This window comes from Macaca nemestrina, chromosome 17 (assembly GCF_043159975.1).
Source record: "Macaca nemestrina isolate mMacNem1 chromosome 17, mMacNem.hap1, whole genome shotgun sequence".
In the NCBI taxonomy this organism is placed as follows: Eukaryota; Metazoa; Chordata; class Mammalia; order Primates; family Cercopithecidae; genus Macaca; species Macaca nemestrina.
The window spans coordinates 6,652,196-6,676,212 of NC_092141.1; the positions used below are offsets into that span (position 1 = coordinate 6,652,196).

The following is a 24,017-nucleotide window of genomic DNA, read 5'->3' on the forward strand; positions in this document are numbered from 1 at the left end:
ATTTTTATGAAAACCTTTTGGAAGATCCCAGGATGCACACAGCCTGTGAGACATCTGTGCGCCATTAAACCCTCAGGAGAAATCAGGTTCAGGGAAGCATCATCCACTGAGAAGCACATTTCGTGAAAGTACTCATGGGAACTGGTATGTAGGAACCTCTAGGGATTCTAGAAGAGTCTGGTCTGGGCTCTATAATTCTACCCCTAGAGGCTTCCTCAGGGACTCTGGTGATAAAAGCAGCTGGCAGGGGGTCCTCAGGGGTGGAGAGCCACATACAGGGGACCCCAGGACCTCATCATTGGGCTGCCTGTTTCTTCCCACTTCCTGTTAATTTCTGTTTGCACGTCCTTATTCAGGCTGGGTCCCTGCAGGGCCCAGGTTTGGGGTGGGTGAGCCCACAGCTGTTTTTGTGACAGTGTTTTTTGACAGGCTTTGAGACAGGCCAGCTACCACAGTGCCAGCTCCTAGTACCCTGCTAGCACCACATCAGGAGAGGTGGTCCACCCAGCTCACCATGGCTGCTCTTGATGCCTGAAGAATGGAGCCTATTTTTGCTTAATCACAGCCTTGGTGAGGTACCAATTGTGATCATCCCCTCTAATTGCCAATGAGCCACACTGCTCTTGAGACGAAAGCCAAGGTCATCACCCACACACTCAGCACCCCAAGCAAAGCATCACCGCAGCTCGGCTGGAGAGCGTGGCTGTCTCCCTCTCTCTTGCTACCAGCCTCTGGGGTCCACAGGGGTGGATGCTGAGGGGTCCCCTGGCTAAAGCCAAACAGTCTCCTCCTCCATCCTCGGCAGTCACTCCTACCCCTCCGTTAGCCACCCCTGGAGTCAACCGAGCAGAGCTGGGCCCACCTTGAGATCACGTGGCACATGCTGAGAAGTAGCTACAAAGGTATCTAATCTTCTATGAGCTAGTGGAAGCTCATGCATGGGTAGAAACACAATTTTTTTTTTTTTTTTTTTTTTTTTTTTTTTGCATAAACCAGCCCAGGTCACCAGGCCAGGGCTCTTCACCGTCCTGAAGGAGGGGAGTAAAAGAGGGATGGTCTCTTTGTTCTTACTAATGCCTTCACGCCTCAGCCCTGCCTCCTCAGGGGCACTCTTGGCAGGGAGGAAAAAGTGAGGAGAGGCTACTATGAGGGGCAGGAACTGCTCAGACTGTTAGGCCCTTTCAGTCGAGCTCCTCCCCCATTTAAAAGGACACGTTAGCCGGGCGCAGTGGCTCACGCCTGTAATCCCAACACTTTGGGAGGCCGAGGTGCCGAGGTGCGTGGATCACGAGGTCAGGAGATCGAGACTAACCTGGCTAACACAGTAAAACCCCGTCACTGGTAAAAATACAAAAAGTTAGCCGGACATGGTGGCGGGTGCCTATAGTCCCAGCTATTCGGGAGACTGAGGCAGGAGAATGGCATGAACCTGGGAGGCGAAGGTTGGGGTGAGCCGCGATCGTGCCACTGCACTCCAGCCTGGGCGACAGAGCAAGACTCTGTCTCAAAAAAAAAATAATAATAATAATAAATAATAAATAAAAAGACACATTACTCACCGGGCACTGTGGCTCACATCTGTAGTCCCAGTACTTTTTGGGGGACCAAGGTGGGCAGATCACAAGGTCAGGAGTTCGAGACCAGCCTGGCCAACATGGTGAAACCCCATCTCCACTAAAAACACAAAAATTAGCTGGGCGTGGTAGTGCACACCTGTAATCCCAGCTACTCAGGAGGCTGAGGCAGGAGAATCGCTTGAACCTGGGAGGCGGAGGTTGCAGTGAGCCGAGATCACGCCACTGCACTCCAGCCTGGCGACAGAGCAAGACTCCATCTCAAAATAAATAAATAAATAAATAAATAAAGACATGTTACCCTCTGAGGATCCCCTGTCAAGTCTACCCTGGCCCTGCTTGGAAGTCAAAGGCTTTGCTATTTTGCTGCCATGTGGGATTCATCCATATAGCTAGGTGACATCTGGGAAGAACTATAGCCTCATTCAGTAGCATCTCGGGGGCTCAGCCCACAGCCCCAACTCCCCAGGTGAGCCCACGTGACACACACAGGCAGAGAGAAGGACACACACAGACTTACAGGGAAGATAGGACACAGATAGAGTCCTTGGATGGGAAACTAACCCCCTACTCAGAGGGTGACCTCAGACACGCTCTGCAAACCACCGCAAAACGAGGGGTTTGCCTACATTCCCTGGTAAGAGTCAGGCAGTCTGAGATTCTATGAGTCCAAGCCTCCAGATGCGGCAGAATTCGGCACTAGGACCTTGAAGGGGACCCACAGTCACAAGGATGGAGTCGCTTTGAGAGGCTATGGAGAAAGGAAGAATAACCAAAAAGCTGCAGGCAGCACATTTCGCTTTGCTTTTCAAAGTGGTTGATTCCAACTAGGGAGCTCGGTGTTCATTCCTAGGCAAGTCCTGGGGCAAATTAATAAACAAATGCTTTGAGGACCCTTCGAAAAGGGAGCAGTGGGGCCGGGCGTGGTGGCTCACCCCTGTAATCCCAGCACCGAGGGAGGCTGAGGTGGGCGGATCACTTGAGGTCAGGAGTTCGAGACCAGCCTGGCCAACATGGTGAAACCCTGTCTCTACTAAAAATACAAAAAGTAGCCAGGCGTGGTGGTGGGCACCTGTAATCCTAGCTATCTGGGAGGTTGAGGCAGGAGAATCGCTTAAACCTGGGAGGCGGGGGTTGCAGTGAGCCCAGATCGTGCACTCCAGCCTGGGAGACAGAGTGAGACTCTGTCTCAAAAAAAAAAAACAAACAAAAAAACAAAAAGGCGGGGGGCGGGGAAGGGAGGGGAAGTGTGGGGAGGGGAGGGGAGCAGTGGCTCCCACAGCTCTAATAAGTTCGCCTGGAACCAGTTCGCTGACCCTGCATCATAGCATGTGGCATAGATAGGGTCACTGGACCAGCAGCTCAAGGGAATGCCAAAGGCTTAGGGGCATCTGGGGAGGGGAACACACTGGCAGAATAACAAACTGTCTAAGGAACCCATAGCTCTCACCACAGGAGCTCAAGGAATGTGTGCTCATGAATGGGAACCTGCGGCCACACAGAAGGTGTGGGGACCAACAGCCAGTAACTGTGTGGATGGAGCAGCACGAAGCTGAGGAAATGATGGGCCCTCTTCTGAAGGTTTTTAAACTTTTTTAAAAACAGGGGAAAATTTTAGCCAATGAAAGTTTCCTTAGGAGCCCAATTTGCAAAGATAAAAGTGGATTGGCTCTGGCTGAAGCAGGTTGGGGGACCCAGAGCCCACCTTCCTCACTCCAGCACATCCCTGTCCCTAGGCAGTTCCTGAGGGCTCCAAGAGAGTGAAACTTAAAAGCCACTGAGTTTGTTCAGCAGCCAGACTGCAGGCCACCCTCCTCTGCAGCTTCCCAGCCCCTAGCTTTGCAGAAAGGGAAAAACGACAATCTAAATAATGGTGGGGGAGGTGCGGGAAGGAGCTTGGGGCCTCGTATTAGAAGAAAACACACCAAAATGTTTACAGTGGTTTTCTCTAGATGCTGGGACAATGGATTTTATATATATATATATATATTTTTTACTTTCTACTTTCATTTATTTTCCAATTTTTCTCTAAGGAGTCCATATTTCTTTTAGTTTAAAACTATTTGCGAATGTTTATTGGATAGATAATACAAGTATGGTCATGTTTATGCGAGGAATTTTTTTTTTTTTTTTTTTTTTTTTTGAGACGGAGTCTCACTCTGTCGCCAGGCTGGAATGCAGTGGTGCAGTCTCAGCTCACTGCAACCTCTGCCTCCCGGGTTCCAGCAATTCTCCTGCCTCAGCCTCCTGAGTAGCTGGGACTACAGGCATGTGCCACCACGTCCAGCTAATTTTTGTATTTTTAGTAAAGACGGGGTTTCACAGTGTTGGCCAGGATGGTCTCGAGCTCTTGACCTCATGATCTGCCCGCCTTGGCCTCCCAAAGTGCTGGGATTACAGACATGAGCCACTGTGCCCGGCCTATGCGAGGAACATTTTAAAACCAGCCACAACCTCCTATTTTAGTCAATATAAACACTACAAAGAAAAAGGTGTGACATGTTCTCCCCTCTGAGAGCTGAAAGGCTAATGAGGGAGTATAAAAGGACAAGAAATACTTGTGGAAGGAAAGAATAAATGTGGAACATGATGAGTGAATTAAGATCGTGTGTTTGGGTTAAAAACGAACTTGAGGCTAGGCATGGTGGCTCACACCTGTAATCACAGCACTTTGGAGGCCAAGGTGGGTGGATCAGTTGAGGTCAGGAGTTCGAGACCAGCCTGGCCAACATGGTGAAACCCCGTCTCTACTAAAAATACAAAAATTAGGCATGGTGGCAGGTGCCTGTAATCTCAGCTACTTGGGAAGCTGAGGCAGGAGGATCACTTGAACCCAGCAGGTGGAGGTTGCAGTAAGCAGAGATCCCACTATTGCACTCCAGCCTGGGCAACAAGAGCAAAACTTCATCTTGAAAAAATAAAATAATAAAATGAAATAAAAATAAAGCCTTCCAAGGACTTAAAAAAAAAAGACCTCGATACCACTTGCCTATTCCTACCCTATTGGTTATTGCCCAAACTTGTGTCAGGGTTGAAAACACCAAGACCAATCAGACACAGCACCTGCCTTCAAATAGCTCTCGAGCCCCTGGGATCACATGACCAAGAATAGGTCATGTGACCAAGGTCAGGTCATATGACAAAGACCTAGGTCATGTGCTTCAGATCAGTCACATGACCAAAGGCTACAAACAGCCTGAGTCAGGGTCATGGGGCTGCCACTGTTACTTCTCAACCTCTAAGGCTGCACAAACCAGAGATCTCAGTTCAAAATGAGAGGGGGACATCCCTGCCCTGCCCCTGCAGCTCAGGCCCTGCCGAGGGCATGTCTGATGCCCAATAACAGGGCAGGAAAGCTATAGAAAGGGGCTCAGGAGGTTGAGAGACCCAGCCTGGAGAAGAGCAGGCTCAGAGGGATACAGCGGCTGCCTGCAAATCTATGCTGAGCATGTGTGGGTCAAGGGAGCAGAGGGCAGAGCCAGGATGAATAAGGGTTGGGGTGGTTTCTGGAGAGTCATTCCAAGTTTTAGCACAACCTAGGAAATGTTTACAACAGTTCAAGAGTGACCTGTGCTGACCTGCAGACAGGCTGTTCTCCTTCACTGAGGTTAGACAAGCAAGTTATATAAGTGGCCACGTAGCAGGGTGCTGGGGAGGGAAGTTTCATCCAGTGTGGTGGGGAGCTGGCGGCTGAGGTCCCTCCGTGACTCCTTAACCCTTTCAGAGTCAGAATCTAATCACGTCCGCCTGGATTCATCTGACTAACCAGGCTAAGGTGATGTGTTCAAACCTTCAATGGCCCAGTGAGCCTTTCACAGAGACATACCCCAGTCCAGGGCCTGGCCCTTGCGAGGGCCTATGCCCCAAACCCTGCCCCTTGAGAACATGTTGTTAGATACCCCACGTGAACACGGGGTTAGTTCAGAGGATCGGTTCTCATGGGGAATCCCAGTTCAGATCAGAGGTGCCATCTTGAATCGGGCCCAGTGAAATTTCCAGGTATACAACCATGAGAAAACTCTGCTACCATGACACAGGGATGCTAGAGGGACATGACATCCTAAACCCTGGTATTCCCCTGCAGACTCCTCTGCAACAAACACAGCCCTCCTAAGATTGGTCCTGAGTTTCTAGTCCTCACCCGGTATCTCAGGCAATCTTCACATTCATCCTGTGAGGCCAGGAGTACTCTCCCCATCTTAAAGATGAGACAACCAAGGATTGGAAAGGTGAAGTGATTTCTCTCAGGATATAAGTGGAGGGCTGGGGACTAGAACCCAGGTCACCAGGTCAGGGCTCTTCATCATCCTGAAGGAGGGGAGTAAGAAAGGGATGGTCTCTTTGCTCTTACTAATGCCTTCACGCCACAGCCCTGCCTCCTCAGGGAGACTCTTGGCAGGGAAGAAAGAGTGGGGAGAGGTTACCATGGGGAGCAGCGACTTCTTAGGTTGTTAGGCCTGATGCCCTAATGATCCCCTGTCAAGTCCACCCTGGCCTTGCCAGGAACAGCACAAACACAAAGGAATGCAGTGGCACGCTCCAGCCCACGCGCACCTGCAGTAACCCCCGCCGAGTGTGTGTGGCGTCCAGCACAGGGCCTGGGAATCGCTCTTACACATAGGAAAAAGGTGCTCAACCTCAGAACCCTAAACTAGAGGAAGGCTCATTGAAATTACCCTGAGACAACTTTTTTTTTCCCCCTCACCTGTCGGATTGGCAGTTGTGACACCCTGTGCATTCATTGCTGGTGAGAGTAAAACAGCCTCTGTGAAGGGCCCTCTGGCAACGTCATTCAAAATGCAAAATGCCTTTGACCCAGCAATTCCAAGCCCACGTGCAAAAGGACATATGCACAATGCTCACCATTGCCACAGTGCTTTCACAATAGCAAAAGACAGGAAGCACCTATACGTCCACCAGCAGGGGACAGATTGAATACATTGTACCACAGTGAAATCACACACGCCCATTGCAAAAAACAACTCAGCTCTAAGTGTACCGAGCTAAGGAGACAATCTTGATCTAGTACCAACATCTGAGAAAAGCAAGGTGCATGATGAAAGGAACTGTGTGCTCCCTTCTGCGTGAGGATACAGATACAAAAATATATATAAATGCATATTTATGGATAGACTCATGTATGCAGAGATTATCTCTGAAATGGAATCTAAGAAATCGGTTATCATCTTTTCTTCTAGGGAGAATTGTGTGCGCTGGAAGACCGGAGAGGGAGGCATTTTATACCATGTACATGTGCTACCTACTCAAAAGATAGATTAAAAATAAGAATTTGTTTAAAGTGCATGTAGCAGGGTGGGTTTTTTTTAGATACCAATTTATATTTTCTCCCAGCTCTGGCTCCTTTGCCTCCGGGAAGGTTTGTGGCAGAGCTTCCTGGCTTTTGTTTCCAAAAGCTCTTTTGTTCCCAAGAGGAAAGGATTTGAGGAGACAGAGAATGCTTCAGGGTGAAAAGAGATCCTCACGCTCTGGCCCTGAGTGGAGGAGAGAGTCCTCTGTACCGGTCCCTTGGCAACTCCAGGAAGAAGGAGATCAACATAAGAAGACCTGGCCATCCCATGCTCTAGGGAGCCTGAACCCTAGGCTAGGAGCTGCAAGCCCAGGACAAAAGGGATCACTAGGCTGGGTTCCGGGGTCCTCGTCCTCACTGTTGTGGATGGAGGACTCCTTGCACATGTGTGCATGCTGCAGGCACCCTTCCCCAACCAGAGTGCTGGGAAGACCCCTGGAGTTTTGGGGCAATGGCAGGAGAAGGAAGAAAGAGAAGCCCCTGGACACACAGAGGAGGAGGAGTCCTTCACCGGCACAGCTGCGTGGGAATGCACAGTCAAAATCAAGGTGGCTTACAGAAAAACAAAAGAAAGGGCGATTCTTCCACGTGGAAGTAAGTAGACTGTGCAGTGTGGTCTCCCTTTGCCCCTCTGGAGCCACAGTGCCCCATCTCTGCCTGACTCAGCCTGAGGCCAAGGCCCTCTTGCTACTGGTTGGGTGTAGCCGATGGAAAGCACCAGTAGGAGAACTGGGACAAGGGAGCCCCCTCCATGCCGGGTCATCGGGTCATCGTAAGGTGATCTCCGCTGGAGGCTGCTGCTCGTGCAGGAGCCTCTCTGGGCTCTTCTCTTTCAGGGGTGGGAACAGCCCCAGGGTACTGCTGACGCCTTCTTGGTTTCCTTGAAGCCTCACTCACCTGTGAATAAAGTCTCTCTGCTAAGCCCTCCTCCACCTGTGGTTTGTGAGCCTTCTGTTTCCTGCTAGAACCCTGACTGCATCACGGGCTGGATCCTAAGTGCTCTGTGCAAATCCCATCACCTCCTCCCACACCACCCCTCTCCAGGCTTCCCATAGCCGGACCAAGCCCCTGCCTTCTGCTCCGCTCTCCCACACTCACCCCTCCCTCTCTGAACTCAGCCAGTTTTCGCACATCCCCTTTCCCTCTCACCGCAGGTCCCTGCAAATGTTCCCCAGGCCTGGGCTCTTCTCTACACTGCCCCGTGCCCAGATACTTCCCACAGGAAATTTAGTGTTCCTTCCTTCCGGAGGACTTCCACTCTTCCTGTCCTCTCCGCAAAAGCACCGCGGTCCTCTCTTTCCTGGGGTTAATCCTCATGCTTTTCATTTTATGACTATTTGATTATTATCTTCCCCTCTTCCATCTCCCAGATGATGAGATCCTTAAGGGCTGGGACTGGGTTTGATTTTGCTCTATTTTATCCCCAAAGACTATCACGATGCTGGCATACAAAAGTGCTCATTAAATATTTTTTAAACAAATGGGTGAATGAACTAATCATTTGTTCCCATTTTGCACCCCTATAAGTGTCGGAAGCTGCACGTGCCCCAGCAAAACCCAGATGCTACGTAGATAGACTTGCATATAGGCACAGAGATGCACACTCATCCTCATGAAAGTGAATGCACCAATGCACTGGCATAGAGGCTAATGCACATCCTCATGAAAGTGAACGCACCAATGCATTGACATAGAGGCTAATGCACATCCTCATGAAAGTGAATGCACCAATGCATTGGCAGAGGCTAATGCACACATACAAGTGCAAGGGCACACACACACACACAATGAGAAGGAACCATGCCAAGCAGAGACATACACACACATGCACGAAAAGTGCTCCCAAGGCGGACGTCTGCCACCCTGAGCTCATTAAAGCTGGCTAAATATAGCCTGTCTGCAGCTGTGCTCAGCAAGCTGCCCACACAGGCCAGGAAAAGACACCAGTTACCAGGCAGAGGAGTGGAGAGGCCAGTCGTGGGCAAGGGGCTTCACGCATCCTTGTCTGTGGTGCGGGGTCTTCCTGGGGAGGCCAGGGGCAGAGGGTATCTGGGAAGGGAAGCCCTTTGGTGGCTGGTCAGGGCATTCAGAGCTGTTCCTCTGGTCACTGACCCTAGGCAGCGGGGTGTGACGTCAAACCACATGCCCACGATGGGGAGAGGTGAGCTGAGCCATCTACATCTCTCTGTGTCTGAGCTGAGGACCCAAGCTCAGTCCAGGACCAGGGGCTGGAGTTAGGACCCAGCTGGGGATACACTGGGACTCAGGTGGTGGCCAGGAGAGAGGCTCAGCAGAGGATGAAGATAAAGGGTCAGACTGGGGCTAGGGTTGGGACTCGGTGACCATTGCCAGGTCCTTTTCTGGGGACGAGAAGAAGATTGGGACTCGGTGACCATTACCACGTCCTTTTCTGGGGACGAGAGGAAGGTTGGGACTCAGTAACCATTGCCAGGTCCTTTTCTGGGGACGAGAGGAAGGTTGGGACTCGGTGACCATTGCCAGGTCCTTTTCTGGGGATGAGAGAAAGGTTGGGACTCGGTGACCATTGCCAGGTCTTTTTCTGCAGATGAGAGGAAAGTTGGGACTCGGTGACCATTGTCAGGTCTTTTTCTGGTGACGAGAGGAAGTTCACAGCCCCACAGAGCATCTGCTCTAATGTGTGGACGTGGCTGTGGGAAGACCCTCCCTGCACGTGGGACAGCTGCCTGCTGTCCCCACCCCTGCAGCTAACGCCAGGCACTGGCCCTGGAAAAGCCATGAGGCGACATCATGGCTTTGGGTCCCATGTGTCGGGTGGCTGTTGTCATCCACACAGGCCGGGTCCAACTTCGAGGGCCACAATGGACAGGTCTTCTTGCTGTAGAATCTGCCCCTCGACCCATCCTGCGTGGGGGTGGGACAGAGGGAGCCTCCTCTCCACTCGCACTTTTCCTGCCCTGTGCACTGCAGAGCCCTGCACCTCGTGGAGCTGCTGAGACTGGAAGGGAGAGCCATGGAGAGGGTGAGGCAGCGGCCGGTCTCCTGGGAGAATGTCATGCCTCCTCCCACCAGACGTTCCTGGATGGGGGTGCGGACAGAGGAAGGGGAGTTACTGCCCCTTTGAGACAACAGCCCTGCCCTCTGCCTCTTCTATGGTGGTGGCGTATGGCAGCAGGAGGGGTGGGCTGGGCTTGCTGGATTCAGCATGAGCGACCCCGGCTGCCATGAATGGGGCCACAAGGGCAGAGGCCAACAGTGAGGGGTACAGAGGGACCCTGATCCTTCCCACCATTTGCTGCAGAGGAACTGCCTCTGTCTCCTCTACAGAGATGGATGGGCTGCTCAGGCTTCCCAATTAGCCCACAAGAAAACTGTGCTTAGAGAGTCCGTGCCCCTCCCAGAGTCGGGGTGGAAGGGAAGGGGGACAGCTGACAGGAAGAGGAGAAAATGGGCAGTCAAGGTCGTATGGGGGCAAGATTCACGCTTCATAGGAGAGGAGCCATGGGAGGGGAAGCAGGGGCTGTGAGGACCAGGCTTTCCTCCTCCAAAGTCTCTCTGACACTCTGAAGGGAGGACCAGAGTGGGTGAGATGGGAAGCAGGGAGGCAGGGAGGCAGGGAGGTAAGGAGGCAGGGAGGCCAGTGCACCGGAGGATGCAATGGTCCAGGAGAGAGAAGACAGGGCCTCAACTAGAGAAGGGACGGGGACAGAGCGGAGTGGGTGGGTCTCATAGCACTGCTGGAGGTTGAGTGACACTAGGAGCGGCTGATTTGACAGTGGATGGTGACAGAGAGAGAGAAGTCTAGAAGGCTTCTGGCTTGGACTCATGGAGGATGGTGCCATGCACACTGGATGGAAGCACAGAAGGAGTGAGGTTCGATGGAAACACGTAAGATCTCTGAGTCCCTACAGCCAGCACCATGGCAGGTGTGGTGGAAGCACTCTGGAAATGGTCACTGTGCTAACTAATGGAGCAGCACGAACAATGCAGAAACACAAAGAGGCACAGACAGAGGAAGCCAGGGGACAGAGAAGCGGCAACAGAAGACACTGAGAACGTCAGACCCAGGAGGGACTCCATGTACAGACAGACAGGCCCCAGGCAGGAGCTGAGACTGCACAGCAACTCAGCAGGAGGTCACTCAGGTCTCCTCCCCCAAGTCCAAGGCCCTCTCTCTTCTCTGGCCCCCACCGAGCCCCCACACACAATGGCTCCCTTGGCTTCCTCTAGTTTGGTTTCAAATAGCAGGCTCGCGCCAGTGACAGCAGGCTGCCAGGCCGCCTGTCCAACTGCACAGTGAAGGCTGGGGCTGCCTGGCAGCCGCAAAGGAGAAAGTGTCCAGGACACCCCTCCCTGCACAGCCACTGCAGACAAGCCCTTGCAACCTTATACCTGCGCCTGTCCTGAGAGGCCCATGGTGGCCTCCCTCCCCACACTCCCAACCCAAGAGGCCCCATGCTCTCTGGCCGGCTCATGTCCTCCTCTCTGGGGACTCCAACGCTTGGGGAAACACTGCTGTGACAATGGCAACTGAGGCAGCCGCAGGACCAGCAGAGCGCCAGCAAGACTGAGCCCCACTTGATAAGATTCATCATCACATGGGCACCAGGTGTGCCAGCTTCCAAGGCACATCCGTCCAGTAACAAGTGAGAACCATCAGTACTTTCTATCCACCGTGCGTGGATCCTAGTATCTCACAGATACCATCTCTGGTGCCCTCAGCAACTCTAAGAAGTAGACGCACCGGCCATCTTTTCTTTTCTTTATTTATTTTTATTTTATTTTATTTTATTTTATTTTTGAGACGCAGTCTCACTCTGTTGCCAGGCTGGAGTGCAGTGGCACAATCTCGGCTCACTGCAACTTCCACCTCCTGGGTTCAAGCGATTCTCCTGCCTCAGCCTCCCAAGTAGCTGGGATTATAGGCACACGCCACCATGCGCGGCTAATTTTTTGTATTTTAGTAGAGATGGGGCTTCACCATGTTGCCCAGGCTGGTCTCGAACTCCTGAGCTCAGGCAATCCTCCCGCCTTGGTCTCCCAAAGTGTTGGGATTACAGGCATGAGCCACTGCGCCCAGCATGACAGTATGTTCATCTCTCCACAACTGAGTAAGCTGAGGCTCAGAGACATCAAGTAACTTGTCCAAAATGTCACAGCTACTAAACGAGAGAAGCTGAGTGTCAAACCCAGGCCTTACCACCCTGCAACCCCAGACACCATCACACCAGTCCCAGGATGTTCTGACTCCTGGTGCCAGGGCAACTTTCACCACCTCGCAACTTGTGTTTAGTGAGTTTTCAAAAACCCAGTGGAACTATTAAAGAAGATAATTTGCATGCAAGTACGTTTTATGTGGAAAAGCACCATTATAAATGCAAGCCATTGCGATTCTTCTTTTTTTAATTCAGGTCACAGATTTTTCTTCTGCCAATTTTGCCTTAAAAATAAACAAACACATTACCATTGATCATCACCATCATTTCATAAAAGAAAAAGCATTTTAATGCCAAAACTAGGCAGGATGTAATTGTAGAATTCTGTGAAAAGGAGTCCTCTCAATGGAATATGCTCAACGCGATGGAAAAACACAGTACAGTATTATTGTTTTCCTCACGGCTGAAAACCTTAGGCTCATTTGGGCATCCCCAACCTAGACGACCTCCAAGGTATCATTTGAGCTCCAGAATGCATCTGCACATATGCTGTCATTCTTTGCTAAATAAGAACACTTTTTTTTTTTTGAGATGGAGTGTTGCTCTGTCACCCGGGCTGGAATTCAATGGCACGATCTTGGCTCACTGCAACCTCCGCCTCCCGGGTTCAAGCGATTCTCCCGCCTCAGCCTCCCCAGTAGCTGGGATTTCAGGCATGCACCATCACACCTCGCTAACTTTTGTATTTTTAGTAGAGACGGGGTTTCGCTATATTGGCCAGGCAGGTCTCGATTTCCCGACCTCAGGTGATCCACACACCTCAGCCTCCCAAAGTGCTGGGATTACAGGTGTGAGCCACCGCGCCCGGCCCGAGAAGAACATTCTGAAGGAGCAGAATTTGATGACAGCCTTCAGCAATAGAATTCTAACTATTTAAACATACATTTTTCTTCAGTCAGGTCCAGAGGTCACTAAACATCTCGTCAATTCAATTGTGTCTGTGGAAAACAGAGCCGTGGTTTGGCATCCCGGAGACAAGCCCCGCGTCGGGCGGCTGCTTGTGCTTCGGGGCTGCCGCTGTCTCCTCTGGCCAGGTGCTCAGAAGGCGAGATGATGGGTTCCTTTCCTCTCCTGCATTCCTGGGGAATGTGGTGACACCCCTGTGCTCAGCATGCTTGTTATTTTACAATGTTTTGGCATCTCAGGGGCCTTGCTGGCCAGGAAGAGACTGGCCCTCCCAGGGCTGGCTAATTCCTAGAGGTAATAACCACTCCCTTTGAGGGCGCCTTTCATAGGCAAACGGACCAGTCCCAAACCCATATCCCCAACCACCTTCTCTGTCTAACTCTCACCCGCCAAACCAATACTTCCCTGGCCCTAAATCAACCCAAGGCCAGCTACCAGACAATGGGACACCAGCCCTACAGCCCAGAGCCCAGAGCCCTCGACATGCAAATCAGCCAGCCCTAGGTAGTTCTCCTGCTCTGCCCTGTCTTTCCAGCAGAAAACCCAACAAGGGCTCTGGGCCTTGCAACTTTGGGAGGCCCAGTCCACTCTGCCCACCACCTCCCCGGGCTCAGGCCTGCAGCCACTCTGCAAGCTCTTCCATACCTCAGCTGCTGTTCTGAGGTGGAGGCGCCTATGACATCAGCCTTTCTATGGCCTGGAACCCAGCCTTGAGTGGGCTTCCTGGCCCTTCTGTCTCCTGACCAAACCCAGTGCTTCCCCCATGGCTTAGCGCGGCGTGGCATGGCCCCATCTCTCAAAACCTGTGCTGAACATCTTTTTCACCTCTATACATTAAAGACCCGCAGATATATTTTAACACAGTTCCCTTGTGCTGAGCTCAGTTCCTTACACCCCTACAAGGGCTAGGGAAAGAGAACTGCCGTCGTCTCTGCCCTGTCCTTCCCATGGCCTGATGCCCTTATGGCCTGGGCTTTGGGGTGCCCCTGACAAAGATATTCACACCTACCAGCCCCTGAAGGGCTTTGTCTATGAAATTGCCATTGATTATTCGAAGCAGAAAAATATTCTCCAGGTAAGGTACAATGGCTCATGTCTGTAATCCCAGCAGTTTGGGAGGCTGAGGCAGGCAGATCACCTGAGGTCAGGAGTTCAAGACCAGCCTGGCCAACATGGCGAAACCCCGTCTCTACTAAAAATACAAAAATTAGCTAGCCATGGTGGAGGGCGCCTATAATCCCAGCTACTCAAGAGGCTGAGGCGGGACAATCGCTTGAACCTGGGAGGCAGAGGTTGTGGTGAGCCGAGATCATGCCACTGCACTCCAGCCTAGGCAACAGAGCAAGACTCTGTCTCAAAAACAATAAGAGAAAGTTTCTCTGGCAGGGGATGTCTGTGTACCCACTCAAGGCTGGGTTCCAGGCCATAGGAAGGCTGGTGTCATAGGCGCCTCCACCTCAGGACAGCAACTGAAGGATGGAAGAGTTTGCAGAGCGGCCGCAGGCCTGAGCCCGAGGAAGTGGTGGGCAGAGTGGACTGAGCCCCCCCAAAACTGCAACTATAGATCAAAGGAGCAGGAGAGAGAAGTCAGGAAAGTTCTGAGTACAACGCCACCCCAAACACACATGGACTCCTCTCCTGACCCAGCCGCATGTGGAAGTCAATAATGCCAACAGCAAAGACATTTGGCCCAGACATTGGCCACTGAGTCCTCCCAGAATGTCCAAGGAAGACGTCCTGAGGTCACTATGTCAGCAAATGGCCACGTCTCGACCAAGTCTTTCCTGGGTCCAATGCTGCGCTCGTCTCTCTGGGAAAGCACAGGGGGAAGGAAACCTGGAGACGCCTGTATAACACAGAGGACAGGGACTCAGCCACAGGGCCACGGGCTCTGCAGAGAGGTGGCCTCTTCACAGAGCAATACTGAGGATCATCACCCCGGGCACATCCAGGAATGAGGTGTCTCTGAACCTCACTCAGTCATGTCAGTCACCATGACACCGTCTGTGGTTCCTGGAAGTTGTGTCACCCAAAGGTGATGGACACAGGGGCCATGTTCCCCATTCCTATCCTCCTCTCTGTCCTCATGCCATGATCTCATCTGCTCTGCTGAGCTCATGCTTCCAACCCACCAGCCTCCCACCCCTCCCTCTGGCCCTGTGGATTCCCCAGAGAGGGAGACGTGAGCTGGCCTGAGCTGCCCAGCGACAGGAACTCAGGAACCCGAGGGGCTCAGTTCATGGGTTAGAGAGTGGCCCAAACTCAGGCTGAGTTACCTCAGGCCCTCCAGTCCTGCCTGCAGGCAAGATGGCAGGGATCTTGCCACCCTACCCGGCTCTGAATGGATGAGAGGGGACCCAGGCTCAACGAGCTTGGACCTATCCAAGGGGAAGTAATGACCCCACGGGGTCAGGCTTGACTCACGCTGCTTCTCCTGGAGGATGCTGGATGTGCACGGCGCGGTCCCTTCTCCTGCAGAAAAAGAAAAGAAACGTGAGCAGATCCTTGTCACTGTTGCCAGGCACTGTGGTTCCCAGGGAGGCTGCTTGGAGCTGCCTCTGGCCCTCACTTGAGAGCTTGGGATGGGCAGAGTTACCTCCCACCACTTTATGCCCTGCTCTGCCATGCCCTGACCTAGCCCTTGGCCCTTCATGCCACACCTGATGCCATTTCTGGGGAGAGCACAGCCTGGCTCCTCTGCCTCCTCAGGCCTTTCCACCTCTGTCTTGTCCTCCAGCCCCTCCTCTCCTCCCTCCTCTACAAAGCAGCGGCTTCCCAGGAGCCGCCTGCCTCTCTATACTCACTCTCTCCTCCGAGGGTCCACACTGAACTCCAAGCCCACAAACCACTGCCAGGGCTCTGCCTCTGGCCCAGGCCTCTCTCCTTAGCTCTAGATCTGCGTATCCCACTGCCCCCCAGATGTCTTCTGTGGCCACTCCCGAACACTGCACACTGCCCATGACCAAAGCTTCCCTAGAAGCCTGCGGCCCCTCCCAAAATGTGTCTGCGGCTTCCTCTAGGGCCCCAGTTCTCTGAGGAAGGGTTCCAAGGCACAAAGTGAAGTCACCTCCTGGTCTCCCCAAGGGACTCGAGAATCCTTCCCCATGCAAAGCTACCTCATTTCCTCCCCTGCAGAACTGAAGGGCAACTCCAGTCTAAGAACCTACTCCATCTCCACAGCCCACACTCCAGGGCCTGGTGGGTGACTCCTCTCCTGACCCTGTGCCTGCCTCTCACATGAAACTTCTCCAGGTGTGTCCATTGGAATCCATCACCCTGTTTCTGCAGCCCTCTGCCTGCCAGGGCCGCCTTCATGGCCCATGTCCCCTGAATCCTGGGATCATGGCCCCCGGGCCCTCTCGAAAGCAGGCAGCGGTAAACAGTGGGAAGAGCGTCCAGCTGGAATCTGGAGGCTGACTCCGTTTTAGGCTCCCTCTGGCCCACTGTGTCTCATAGGGTCCAGCACTCTCCCTCTCTGGGTTCATTCCTACAAGATAGCAGGGATCCAGTACTCGCTAAGAATCTCCAAGTCCTGAATGCCCTTGAGTGACACTGAATTATGACTGGATACCTGGATTCAAATGCCAGCTTCTTCACTTACGAACCATGCACCCTTGGGCAAGTTACGCAACCTGTATATGCCTCAGTCTTCCAATCTATAAAATGGGGATAGTACTGGTACTTGCCTCGGAGGGTTACTGTGGATATTAAATGATTAATATACGTAAAGCCTGCTGGGCACGGTGGTTCATGCCTGTAATCCCAGCACTTTGGGAGACGGAGGTGGGCAGATCACCTAGAGGTCAGGGGTTTGAGACCAGCCCGGCAACATGGTGGAACCCTGTCTCTACTAAAATACAAAAATTAGCCGGGCGTGGTGGCGCATGTCTATAATCCCGAAGCTACTCGGGAGGCTGAGGCAGGAGAATCGCTTGAACTCAGGAAGTGGAGGTTGCAGTGAGCCGAAATCACACCCCTGCACTCCAGCCTGGGTGACAGAATGAGACTCTGTTTCCAAAAAAGAAGACAAATAAAAAAATATATATATATATATATGTGTAAAGCCTTCAGAACACAGTCAGGCATATAACAGGTGTTCAGTAAGTGAGGATGATTCTGATTCTTGGTTTTTTACTTGTTTACCTCTAACAATTGATTCAAGACCTTGTCCCTTTTGTCTTCATCATGATCCCAGGTGGAGCCAGACAGAGAGAATCAATGGTTAATGCTAGATGCCAGCTCACAGCACTCCCCAGACCCAGGGGCCGTGACAAAACCTAGGCCCAAGAAGGGCCCAGATAGAGAACAGAGACCTGGATGCCATCACAGAGCAGTCCCCACACTGCACAACAGGATGGGCACAGACTGTTTCCCAGGTGCGAGAGCAGCACAGATGTGGACGGGAACAAGGAATGACCCAGTGGCCGATACACAGGTCAGGGAGCGAAGGCCCGCACCATGTCTGAGCGCCGGTTAAAGCCCATCACACTTTGCTGACCCTAAAGAAAGTCAGCTTTGAGCACCCGGCAGAACTGGGGCCTAGCAGAGAAATGGAGACATGCATTCGAAAAAGCACCTTCTATGGGCTGAGCCCCATACTAAGGGCCGTGGGGGATGCAGAGATGAGGAAGTCAGGGTGAGGAAGGAGCAAGAACACCACCGTGCAGGGCAGCGCATCGCCGACTGCAGTGACAGGCAAGACCGGCAGAGACAGAGGGACAGGGAAAGATTCATTCTGACTGAGGACCCCAAGGAATCCCGTGCCAGAGCAGAGATTTCAGTTTTGACAGTAGAGGAAAGGGCTTGGCGTTCCAAACCAGCCAGCAAGATCACGTTTATGGAATGCCAAGTTCAAGGCAAAGCGGGGGTGTGAGAGAGCGCGGCCCTGGGAAGGAAGACCATTCACAGATAAGAAAACCAAGGCCTGAAGAGGTGAAGGGGCTTGCAGACTCTTCCAAATCCAAACCTCCTGCTTTTTCTATCACACTCCACCTAAAAGCAGCTGCAGAATGAGGAAGGCCCCATGCAAAAAGGAAATGTGAGGTCCCTTTTTCAAACAGAAAAAAAAAAATGTTGCTAAAGGTACTAAAATATAACATTTTTCCTTTTCCCTGAGGATGCTCTAAAACCTATTATGGTGTTTTCTTTCTTTCTTTCTTTCTTTCTTTCTTTCTTTCTTTCTTTCTTTCTTTCTTTCTTTCTTTCTTTCTTTCTTTCTTTCTTTCTTTCTTTCTTTCTCTCTCTCTCTCTCTCTCTCTCTCTCTCTCTCTCTCTCTCTCTCTCTCTCTCTCTTTTTTTTTTTTTTTTTTTTAATGCAGTCTCGCTCTGTCACCAGGCTGGAGTGCAGTGGCGCCATCTCGGCTCACTGCAACCTCCGCCTCCTGGTTCAAGCGATTCTCCTGCCTCAGCCTCCTGAGTAGCTGGGACAAGAGGCACTCACCACCACGCCCAGCTAATTTTTGTATTTTTAGTAGAGATGGGGTTTCACCACGTTGGCCAAGATGGTCTCAGTCTCTTGACCTGGTGATCCGCCCACTCCAGCCTCCCAAAGGGCTGGGATTACAGGCGTGAGCCACCGTGCCCAGTCAGTGTTTTCTATTTGCTACTATTATTTTCTCATGCATGCCCAGGGATACTCGAGGGATGAGTGCAGGCCCTCCCAGGCCCCAGGGCCCTTGCTCCTTAGCTTGGCATACACACACAGGCCCCACCAGCACCCAGGATCCCCCTCCTGCCAGCCACTGGGCCAACAAACCATGCTGTGAGTGACAGTTGGAAAGTTGAGCCAAGTATGTGCCCCTCCCACAGGCCTGCTGGCCCCACCCAGGGTAGACAAGAGTCTTGCAACCTCCACGCTGAAATGTACTAGGTGAGTGAGAGGTTTATTCCCCTCTGAATCACCCTTGGAATGCTCTATGGCACTGCCAGCCCAGGGTGGGGATAGCTGCCTCGCCCCAAGACATGGTGGAGTATGAGCACCTAACCTCAGCCCTGCCTACACCCAGGCTCTGGCATGCAGGGAGGCCAGCGGCTGTTTATGGGCAGGGGTAGGGAAAAGAAAGCTGGGTGGGGGTGGGGCTGAGAAGCCAGAGGTCAGAAGAGTCGGAGGCCAAGATCCCAGGAGGCTTCAAGGCAGCAGGAGGCAGAACCATGTGAGAATTGCCCACCAAGTACCCCCGCACGTATGCACTGTCCCATTTAGACTTCACTTACAAAACACAAACTTGGCCGGGCACGGTGGTTCACGACTGTAATCCTAGCACTTTGGGAGGCCAAGGTGGGCGGATCACCTGAGGTCAGGAGTTCGATACCAGCCTGGCCAACATGGTGAAACCCTGTCTCTACTAAAAATACAAAAATTAGCTGAGTGTGGTGACGCACGCCTGTAATCTCAGCTACTCGGGAGGCTGAGGCAGGAGAATCACTTGAACCCAGGAGGCAGAGGTAGCAGTGAGCCGAGAGAGTGCAACTGCACTCCAGCCTGGGCAACAGAGCAAGACTCCGTTTCAAACAAACAAACAAACAAACTTGAAGATAACACTATTCAGACTTCAGAACAGCAAATCCAATACGTGCAACCCTCTGGAGCGCCAGCCCTGAGCCCTGACTGTAACACAGACGCTTCTGGCATTTCTCGGGCATCTACTATGTGTCAGGCCCTGGAGGAGGGGAGGACTCCAGCGCAGGGAGGGGCCAGGCCTGAGTCATTACCTCCACATTCTCACGCCAGGCCCGGAGCTGGTACTCACAGAAACAATTTACGAGTTCTCCAGACCATCCAATACTTTCATTACCAGGGTGGAAATATGACTTTAGCCTGGGCAGGATGTCCAGAGGTGGGGAGGTGGGCAAGCTGGGGAGGTGGGCAAGGATGAGAGTTGGGGTTGCTGGGGATACTGAGGATGCAGCTGGGGTTGCTGGGAATGCAGAGTTCAGAGGCAGGAAGAAGCTCAAGGACCCAGGTGAGAAGAGGCCATGAGGTGAGTGTCCTCGAAACGCCAGTGCACAGGCTGCACGTGGGTAAGAAGAGGGAAAATGTCAGAAAGGAGGTCGGGGCCAAGCTCTGGGTCTCCTCAAAGCCCGCTGTGAAGGCTGTGCCTGGACACGCAGGTGCTTTCTGGCTTGCCTAGTACTTTCCCGCACACAAAATCGTTGGATTCCACGCCTGTGCAGTAAGGCTGCTGAGCCTCAGCAAGATAAAATCACTTCCCGAACGTTGGGATCTGGTCCCTCGGACACCCCAATACTGGCAAGGGCTATTCCCACAATTTCACCGTGCCCTGTATTGGTGGGGGGCTTCCTAGAGCAGGGGCTTCCCAGGGCGGCTCAGGCAGCCTGGGTAGTGCTTCCTAGAGGAGGAAGGCATGGGACAGGGGAAGGCTGCCACAGTCAGGGGCTGAGGGGTGGGGAGGTGGGGAGCAGAGAAGGGGACATTTACAAGGGGCGCAGAGAGGATGCGTCCAGAGGCGTGGGGACTGGCTGGTGTTTGCTTTGGGCTTCATCTTTCCTGCAGCGCAGCCTGAGCCAGGCATCTCGGGGATCCCAGGGCTGGTGAAGACACCGACGGGGTCCGGAACAAGCCCTGCTGTTTGACGAGGTAAGTGTGGGGCCCGGACAGCAGGAAGCCGGCCTTGCCTACCCAGTCCAAGCCGGCTCCATCTTCCCTGGAAACCGCCAGCGAGGGAGGAGCCGGCTTGAACCTGGCTTCCTGATTTAGCAGGCTCCCAGGACGAGGGTGATTAACCAACTGTGCAGCTGGCTCAGCTGCCGCCTAAATGAGACCCCACTTAGCCTGGAGCTTTGCAGGGCTCATGGGCCCGACAGCTTTGCCTCTGCTGGAGCTTGTTTCCAGCGGAGGAGCTGCCAGAAACTCCCGCAGACAGGATGGGCTACGTGGAGAGGGCTACGGGCCGGGAAGGCCGGGGTTTTGTCTCGCACCCCAAGCTCTGGGCCCCAGGAATCTTGCCTGTCCTGAACTCACACAGCCCTAGAAGGCTGAGCCACATCATCTCTTCTGAGAAGAGACTCCCAAGTCCCGCGAATGGTTTCCTGAGTAATTTTATATCTCTTCTTCCAATCCCCTTCCAACAAATCGTGAGTTCCCCGAGAGCAAGAGAAGCAAAATGTGTGGCCAAGAACAGAAGCCCTTTCGGCAAACTTCTGAAACAGGAGAGCCTTCCTGCATCAAACTGGAGAGTTGGTGGCTGCGGGGGGAGTGGTTCAGAGAGATGGGGCCTTGGAGAATAAAGAACTGGGAATTCTCCTCCTGATAAACCAGAAAGTGTCAGGGACAGTCCCTGTGGAGCAGGGACAGGAGCCGCTAAAGCCGCAATTTGCCCTGGGCTCTCCCCTTACTCAGCACTGGGAGCCCTGGCCAGGCTCCGGGCCAGACTGGTGACTTTGCTCATGAAGGCTGGCTGAGGAGGGAAGACCTGCACGCTCCTCCCTGCTCAGACCACTCCCAGCATGGAGCCTCCCGTGAGCTGCAGGTTGAGACTCACGCTCATTACCCCTCACCTGGCCCAGCATAAGCCCTTACACTCATTCCCTGGCCCCTCCTGTTCTCCTCCACATTGGCTTCTGGAATAATCTTTCTAAACAGTGGCTCTTCGCTCCCCCTGCTTAAACCATTCAGTCGATCCACAGGGACACTCCCAAGAAGGCCCCCAACTCCTCAGCCTGGCATTCGAGGTCTTCATCTCCAGCTTTTCCACCCCTGCCTCTTCTCCAAGACCTCCCACCCCTTTTTACCATCCCCTAGCTCCACACCTCACCCCCAGCCCAATGCTTCACACCCCAACCTCAGTCAGGACAAACTCCCCTAAATCTCCCTGCTTCCCATACCTTTTATTCTACATCTTTTCCATGTCTTTTATTTCATCAATATATTATGTTGCATCGATTGATTTTCACATAATAACTTTGCATACCTGGGCTAAATTCCACTTAGTCCTTGACAGATCTTGTATTTCACTGTTCTTTTATGCTTGGGGTTTTTATATCTCTTCCAGGACAATTTATACTAACAATCTATGAGCTGTCATTTAAGGAATGACAACCTCATAGCTTGTCCAACCTCAGTCAGGACAAATTCTCCAACTCTCCCTGCTTCCCTCACCTCCCTCTGCACCTTTGTCCCTGCAGCTCCCTCTGCCCTCATTGGTCTGTCCCAACCCCAGCAAAGCCTCCTTAGTTCCTCATGCAGCAGCTCTAGCGCTACCTCCTCTTTGAGCCCTCTGTGCCTTGTTCCCCATCTTGTTAGAGCAATTAGCTCACTGGACTGTCACTGACCCACCCCCGTCTGGGAGCCAGTCAATTCTGAGTCTACTTCTGAGTCATCTGTGTGTCCCCTGCGGTGACCAGCACAGGGTCTGACACAGAGTAAGTGTCCATTCCTGTGCACTGCATGCATCGGTGAGGGAAGGAATGTATGAGTGCACAATGAGCCCCTCACCGCTTGGGGCTCAGACAGGGAGGAAAGGGACACTACCAGAAACGCACAGCTGTCAGCAGAATGGTCTGTGCTACAGATAAGAGATCAACTCAGCTGTGCTAGGCATGAGGACAGTGGTCTGGGAGAGGCTGGAGTATCAAGGAGGCTTCCCAGAGGCAGTGCCTGGGATTGTGGGAGCTAGAGATGAAGTCAGGGGAAGAGCTGGGGCAAAGGCAGGAAGCTGACGAGCTCCACGTGAGTTCAGGGATCTCTCTGCAAGCAGCCCCCTGGCCATTTGACTAGGATACAGTAGGGGATAGAAGAGGAGGGGAGGGATGGCCAGGAAGCCATGAATATCAGAATCAGAGATAACCTTGGAATTATTGGGTTCAGCAACAATTTGACAGCCCCTTTATGTCTCTCATGGTAGCTCTTCCAGGGCTGTTAGATTCCTGTAGTGATAGGAAACTCACTAACTCTGGAAATTGATGATTGTTAGAAGGAAGGCTGGAACCACATTGTGGATGGCCTTCTGTGCCAGGCTGGGGGATCTATACTTCATACTGCAGGCAACAAAGACCTACTTGCCAATTTCGTGGCAGAATGATAGGACTGGATTTCTATTTTAGAAGCATCGTGGTAGGATTGGATAAAGATGGTAAACTGACTACATGATCTAGTCTTTTTCTCCTCCTCCAGATCCCTAGAAAATGACATCAAGCATTTTTATGTGAATTAATCTTTAGTAGCACTGTAAAATAAGAAGTGTCCTTAGCAGACCAGAAACTGTGTGGCATCCGCAAAAGTTAAAAGGCAGAGAGATCTAAGGAAGGAGGCAGGACTGGTTACATAATTTTCAGGGTCCAGTATAAAATGAAAATATGGGTCCCTTTGTTCAACCTAATTAAAAATTTCAAGATGGCGACAGTAGAGTAGAAAATCAAGTGTGGGCCGGGCGCGGTGGCTCAAGCCTGTAATCCCAGCACTTTGGGAGGCCGAGACGGGCGGATCACGAGGTCAGGAGATCGAGACCATCCTGGCTAACACGGTGAAACCCCGTCTCTACTAAAAAATACAAAAATCTAGCCGGGCGAGGTGGCGGGCGCCTGTAGTCCCAGCTGCTCGGGAGGCTGAGGCAGGAGAATGGCATAAACCCAGGAGGCGGAGCTTGCAGTGAGCTGAGATCCGGCCACTGCAGTCCAGCCTGGGCAACAGAGCAAGACTCCGTCTCAAAAAAAAAAAAAAAAAAGTAAATCAAGTGTGTGGAGCCCTGTGTGACTGCAAAGGACAAATGCCCATAACGCTAGCCCAGGAGAAAGAAAACCCATAAGCTCAAGCCTGCAAAGAAAGGGCTGTGGCTTGGCGGGGTGCGGTGGCTCACACCTGTAATCCCAGCACTTAGGCCGAGGTGGGTGGATCATGAGGTCAGGAGTTTGAGAACAGCCTGGCCAACATAGTGAAACACTGTCTCTAATAAAAATATTTAAAAAATTAGCCGTGGGAGGCAGGAGAATTACTTGAACCCAGGAGGCGGAGGTTGCAAGGAATTATCACACCACTGCACTCCAGCCTGGGCAACAGAGCAAGACTCCATCTCAAAA

At 52.4% G+C, this 24,017-nt stretch overlaps 1 protein-coding gene across 1 annotated transcript in view; it reads right to left on the reverse strand.

Moving 5' to 3' along the window:
* LOC105472870 (PITPNM family member 3) overlaps nt 1–24,017 on the reverse strand; it is a 104,009-nt gene that overhangs the window by 34,340 nt on the left and 45,652 nt on the right. Inside the window, 1 exon segment of the mRNA XM_011726437.2 lies at nt 15,408–15,455. Within this exon segment, the coding sequence (XP_011724739.2) occupies nt 15,408–15,455 (48 nt within the window).